The sequence below is a fragment of the Aulonocara sp. 'chitande type north' Nkhata Bay genome, linkage group LG4 (genome assembly GCF_057382095.1).
Source record: "Aulonocara sp. 'chitande type north' Nkhata Bay isolate Kocher_YH1m ecotype deep benthic linkage group LG4, A_spYH_male_GT1.1, whole genome shotgun sequence".
NCBI lineage: Eukaryota > Metazoa > Chordata > Actinopteri > Cichliformes > Cichlidae > Aulonocara > Aulonocara sp. 'chitande type north' Nkhata Bay.
Window position 1 is genome coordinate 27,103,012 of NC_141347.1, and position 6,245 is coordinate 27,109,256.

General features: G+C 39.5%; 1 protein-coding gene across 1 annotated transcript in view; it reads right to left on the reverse strand.

The window, feature by feature from the left end:
* notch3 (notch receptor 3) overlaps nucleotides 1–5,870 on the reverse strand; it is a 27,584-nt gene extending 21,714 nt beyond the window's left edge. Inside the window, exons 1-2 of the mRNA XM_086289542.1 lie at nucleotides 5,560–5,870; nucleotides 4,528–4,600 (exon numbers count right to left, since the gene is read on the reverse strand). Of these exons, the coding sequence (XP_086145668.1) occupies nucleotides 4,528–4,600; nucleotides 5,560–5,620 (134 nt within the window). The 5' untranslated portion in view covers nucleotides 5,621–5,870. The remainder of the gene's footprint in view (nucleotides 1–4,527; nucleotides 4,601–5,559) is intronic.
* Between the last annotated feature and the right edge of the window lie 375 nt (nucleotides 5,871–6,245).

Consider the following 6,245-nt stretch of genomic DNA (forward strand, 5'->3'; position numbering starts at 1 on the left):
GTGAGGAACTGTCAAAAGTTCTTACAAGGAAAATTTTTATGTTGCCCCAAAAAGCACTAAAGATGTTAAAGAAGTGTAGAGTAATAAAATATTCAATAAAACCAACACATGGCAAAAATGCAGCAATCAAGTGCTCTTATGAAGTGGCAAAGTGTTTAAGCCCACAACACCTCAGTATTTTTAATTAAGAAAAGGTTATGGCTTAGTAAAATGCTGCCTTGCTGGAAGCAAAGTGTTTGTGGAAATTATGCTTAGTGGAAAAGTGAATGCCTTTTCCTGAATCCTTTAATGATGGACCCATCCCTTCCTCTGCTGACAGGGAGGGAGACACTGGGGAATTTTTCACTGGCAAACCTAAGTTATTCTAATCAGACCTGCCTGAGTGTCTCTTCAGAAGTCATTGTCTCCTGGATAAGAGCAAACAACCAGGCAATGAAACTTCACATCCAGGCTTATCCTTAAATAAGCTTGCAGTTCAGACATACATAGACATCAAAGAGAATAATTTGCAAATTCCAACAGGTTGTTTCAGGGGTAAAACCGACATAAATATTACTTATATGCAATGCATAAGAAAGTGCATATGAATTTAATTTCCACATTCTCAGATAAAAGTTCCAGGTTGCAAAGTATAAGGCAATGTAGCGCAATGTATCCAAGTAATGAGAAGTGGTGGAATTAAACACAATAAAGAAAAAGATCAGAAAATGGAGAATTATGAAGTAATCAAGCTGCTTAAGCTTCTCTGATAAGACAGGATGTGTGTAGCTGGGAGGTCAGAAGGCACCACTTCCTTTGAGGGAGCCTGGGAACCACAGCTCCCAGTCTCCAGTCATGAACCACAGAAGAGAAGGGACAGCAAACCAATATGTTCCCCCTAATGGTGTAACCTCTTTGTCAGATAGCACTCATATCCTCATAGATATGAACACTATCCTCTTGAGTCATTATACTTTTCTGTGCTTTCAATTCGTCTGTAAAATGGCAAGACAATGGCTCCATCTGCCTGGCATGACAGCATGAGAGTTAAGACAGTATTTGCCTTCAAAATGGCACCATAAGAATTTAATAATCAGCCAAATCACTATGAATTCTTCAATGAGACTGCTGGAATACTCTCTGCACAGTCTCAGACAGTACTGTTTAAGGCATTCCGAAAGGGGGTAGAAGGATGAATGGATGGGGGGTAGAGACAATAACCTGAAAGCACCAGGGGGAGAGGAGGAATCTTGCTAAGCATTCCTTTCTAATCCACTATAAAGATACCAAAGAAAACACTAGCCCCAAGGTGCCGTGTACTAAGACAATAATATAATCTGTTTCTTTGCTATGGTCTGTCACTTAATATGTGCTTTGGCATGAGAGAATGCAACCACTTATTATTGAATTGGGTTCCTTTGAAAGTGTATTTCTTATCTGCTTGTATGTACTATGTATGTTTAACCCATCCAGAGAAAATCAAAAACTTCCTTATTTTTGCCTTCTATTTTGCCAAAAGTGAAACAATGTAGGCAGACAAACTCCACAGTATCTTGACATGACAAAGAGGGCAAGTCAAAGGTGCCCTCTTTATCATGCTTTAAGAGTCTGGGAGTTGCTACAGGGTCATAACAAAACACTCCCAATTTATATGATAACTCTGCTACTGAAGCCAAGGGCAATCCATTTATAACACGGGTCTCAGATAGCAGAGAACTTCCATATTTATTTTCATTCAGCTTGGCAGATCAGAGGGGAAAGAGCTGGTTGTAATCTGTGATCTGCCTCTGCCCTGATAGACAGAGGATGAGTAGCTAGAGCTAGGACAGCATGCAGTGAGAGAAAGAGCAGACACAGTTGCTGTTACTGTGTTACTGTGAGAGAGGCAACATGTGCTAGAGGGACTGTGGGCTACCGGATTCATTCCTCCACAAGCTTGTCTCTCACAGTATGGGGGCGACTGACTGCTCAATGGCAGCACCTGGCCCTATGCTTTCCCTTTGTCAAGATCTGACTTCACTGGATTACCATCACAACATCCACCAGCTGTCCTATATGCAGACCCCCCGCCCACACCCTCACTCCCTCCTAGCCAGCTTCTCTCAACCCATTCCCTACCCCCAGTCCAATTCCCCCAGCTGGATCTCCTCTGAATGACACCCCCTCAATCTGCCTAATTATCTTTCCTCTGTCCATACTGCTGTAGCACTCTTCAAGCAGGGTGGAGCTGAGGGGCCAAAGGCTGTTCAACTACACTTCCTGACTGCTCACCTAGAAATTACACTTTCAGTGACACTATGAACTCTTCATTGTCAAGTTCAAAACTCTGTGGCATTGTAAGATTGTGAAGAATATTTATTGTGTATCAAAGAGAAAAGCCTTCCAAAAATTTGTACTAAACCATTTGTAGATATGCTTTTAAATATAACTTTTAATAACATTAAATTTTACTGTATTATATCAAATAGTTAGAAATAATGGAAAATGGCAGTCGGTGCCAAGATCTCGAGCTCCACACAGACAATCAACCTATTAAAACTAATAACAGTGACTGATTTTTACTGAGTGACAGAAACAATTAAAACTGGCATTACAAAGTTGGTTACCTGAGAAGGAAACCACTATAATCAGAGACATATAAAGAAACAAACAAGATTTCATGCACTTTGAAGTTATGCTGTGAAAAACAAGACAGAGGATACATTGGTTTTGGAACAGTGTCTGGAACAGTAACAATGGCAACTGTCACAGACACTGTAATAGAGTCACTTGAGAATCTGTTTTCCTGTAAGAACAACAAATAGCACAGTAGCTGGACAACAAGGAAGGGCAAGTGAACTTCTCTACATGAAGTGATGTGTCCTGTTCTATGGAACAGCTTTGCTTTCTATGAAAGTGCTTTCTGCTGTTTTTCTAAATTCCTTTCAAATGCCAAAGCACATATCTGCCTCTGCATTTTGTTTCTTTCCATTCTACACTGGCCTCACATTGCTGTGGCCTTTCTTCTCTGCCTTCCTAAACCCTGTTCTAGTTCTGGTGCCAGGTTACAGCCAGGTATCTGGTGGAAGAAAGGATCTTTTCTCCTATTTTGAATCTCCTGTTTCTGTAGGCTCCCAGGGGAAGGGGTGGGGTGGCTCCACTACTCATAGGACTGGTCTGACCACTCTCATGTGGCCATGCTCCACTCCACTGCTCTCCCATATTATGGGCCTTTTTCTACATTTGATGTCCCCTTCCATTGGAAAAAACAAAACAAAAAACAAATATCTCAACCTTGTCATTCTTAATGATTTTTGGTACTCTACCAACTTAGTAATTACACATTCACCGCTCCCACATCACTAACATATGAACACACTCATATACACAACACAAAGGATCAGAGGAACAAAAAAGGCAAACACAATCCCTGTGATGTAATTACACTTAATCTGGAGATTAATACACTTAGACCAAACACTGGGAGTGTTGTGTTGATTTTCACTCATAGTAGTTCAAAGTAAATTATGTGATCGTGAAATGAAGTTTAAAAAAATCGGTCCAAATAAAATTATACATTTACCCAATAAAAACAATCCTGGCTATAGTTAATGATTGAAAAAATGTGGGTAGTGGTTACTAGTTTCACTTGCAGTTAAGTTACACATTGACTAATGTGTAATTACTTCTACTGGGAGTACAGGAACTTTATACAAGTGCAACGTAATGCACAAACATACACACAGTATATACATGTGTGGGGATGTGCTTTTGCCTTGAACAAGTCTATTCAGGGTATTGGATTAACTTAGGTCCATGCAGTACGGTAAAGTGCTACCATCTCCCATAAAAGAGTAAATTTACTGTTTTGGAAGGATACAGCTGGCAAACAAGGAGTTTCGTTTTAAAAGTATCTCCTCCATCTGACCCCCCTCAGGCATTTTTCCTGAAGTATAGGGTTTTTTTCTTTCCTTTAAAATGACCCCAGGGCAGGACACTGTAGACTATTTAACTTGACTATTGTAATAGCCTCCTCATTTGAAAAACAAAAGCTTTGACAAAAGATGCAAAACCTCTAAACTGCAGGAATAGGCAGGACATTAAGACAATTAGTTAAAAAAAAACAATTTAAAATTTTCTAAAGCTATTTAAGGAATTTAAATAAATAGAAATTGCTTTAAAGCTGAGGCTACATTGAATAAAAAAAATTGAGCCAAACACACAAAGAAACGCTCCTTTGGCAATGTGCAGCAAGATGTTGTGATTTATGACTGAATGAGCTCCTTAACAGGTGCAAGAGATGAGTGTGTCGTCCATGCATTTCCAGACTTGTTGATGCTCATCTGTGCAGGTCTAATCAATTTGTTCCATCTTTCACCACTGTTATGTGGGCGTTATTATCTAGACAATAGGTAATAACAGGGGCATTTCTCGCTCCTTGTTTAAGACAGAGAAAAAACACCGGAAATCTGCCAGGTTATACACAAAACTGTTGGTTTCGAGCATTGGCAAATGGTAGCTATCGCCCTTTGCGCTGGTAGGTTTTTTTAAAAAAAATGTTGCACTTACATGCATCGAGAAGGTGAATCTAGGCATGTCCCTCCATTTTCACATGGCCTGTGTTGATCCACGCAACGGATTCCTGTGGAAATCAAAGAAAGATGTTAAAAAACAACTTTAGTAGTTGTCTACAAATCATCATAACCTAATTTACATAACTAATCAAAACTCGCTGATAGTGATTTCTAGACAACAGTCCTTTGCCACTTGTTACATCTTGTAGACACACCCGCACATCTCCACTAAAAGAAGATACATTTCTGCGTTTCCTTGATGGATATGCATGCTAAAGTACCGAGTTGCTTGTGCTTAAAAAATTATTTGTTTAGGAGAGAACATGTTTTGGTATTCAGTTAAAGTTTAAACCACACATACAAAAAAAGTTAATCAAATATTCTAAATTCCTTCTGCGCACTCTGGGTTTTGTCACCTTGCCATCAGACCTTTCCCACACAGTTAAACTAACTTTCCTGCAGGTTCCGAATTTCTATGTTTATCTATACAGCAATGAGTGGTTTAATCACACGAACACCAGCTATTTTACACATGATGCGCTAACCCGAATCTGCTACAACGACCTGTTGCCGCTGTCGTGCCAAAATGTGATTGTCGGTATTTAAACCGCTGACTTGACTTATTGACCTATAATCTATCAAACACGTCTTTCCTGAATAATATTGAATCATTTTGAGGTAGTGTGTATTTCTGTTTGATTATAATGCAGAACACAAAGTGAGTACAACTATTTATAAACAACGATAATAGACATAAATACCACGTAAAAACAACGACATTTTTTTGTGAAAGACGAGAAAACAACTAAAATTCTAAATAACTACCAAATAAATAGACGAACAAAAAGGATAAAAAGAGAAACTTATTAGTACATATTAGTACTCACTGGTAGCCTAGATAATCAAGGATAACCTCATTATTTGGAACTGGACGGTGGCTCGGCTGTCCAGACAAGTCCAGTCTAGCCTACCGGTGGGTATAAATCTAAACTGTGAACTCAGGTATTAAAAGTGCAAGATGACTTACCTTCACAGACATGCATAAACAATAAAAATGACAAAAGAATCCATGGAATATTCCCTTCCATTTCGGTGGAAAAGTTTCCAGCGTTTGAAGTATTTTTTTAGTAGAAATACATCCTTTGTTAAGTTCACATGAAAAGCTCCAAAATCGATGGGTTCTTTTTCATAAAGTCAGCCGGAAAACGTAGCGTTAGATCCTAATCCCGTAATATCCTCCGCAGCTCGGCCACGGCTGCTGTGATTCTCCTCTCACCTCCTAAAACTTTTGAAAAAAGTTTTGCTTCCCGATCTGTCCCAGCGTTTGGGATTACTCCGCCTCTCCGCTCTCGCTCTCGCTCTCTCTCTCTCTCTCCCCTTCTGTCTATCTTTCGATCCCAGCCCCCCCCCACCCCGCGCGCGCGCACACACACACACACACACCAACTGTAGTATTGTCTTTTTTTTTTCTTTTTTTTTTTTTTTACATACTAAGCTATTGGAGGCAGTACAACGATGATCAGGACTTCTTGCAGCAGTTCAATGAGGTCTGGACTAAAACTATAAACAGTAGAGAACTTTCCTGGCATGTTTGACATTTTGTACTGACAGACCTTACACAACTGCAACTGTGCGAATAACCCCTTCAATTTTGAAATCAACACTATCTTCTGAAAAGTGTTAATCTATGATTTTGTTTCTCCTAAAGGTCCT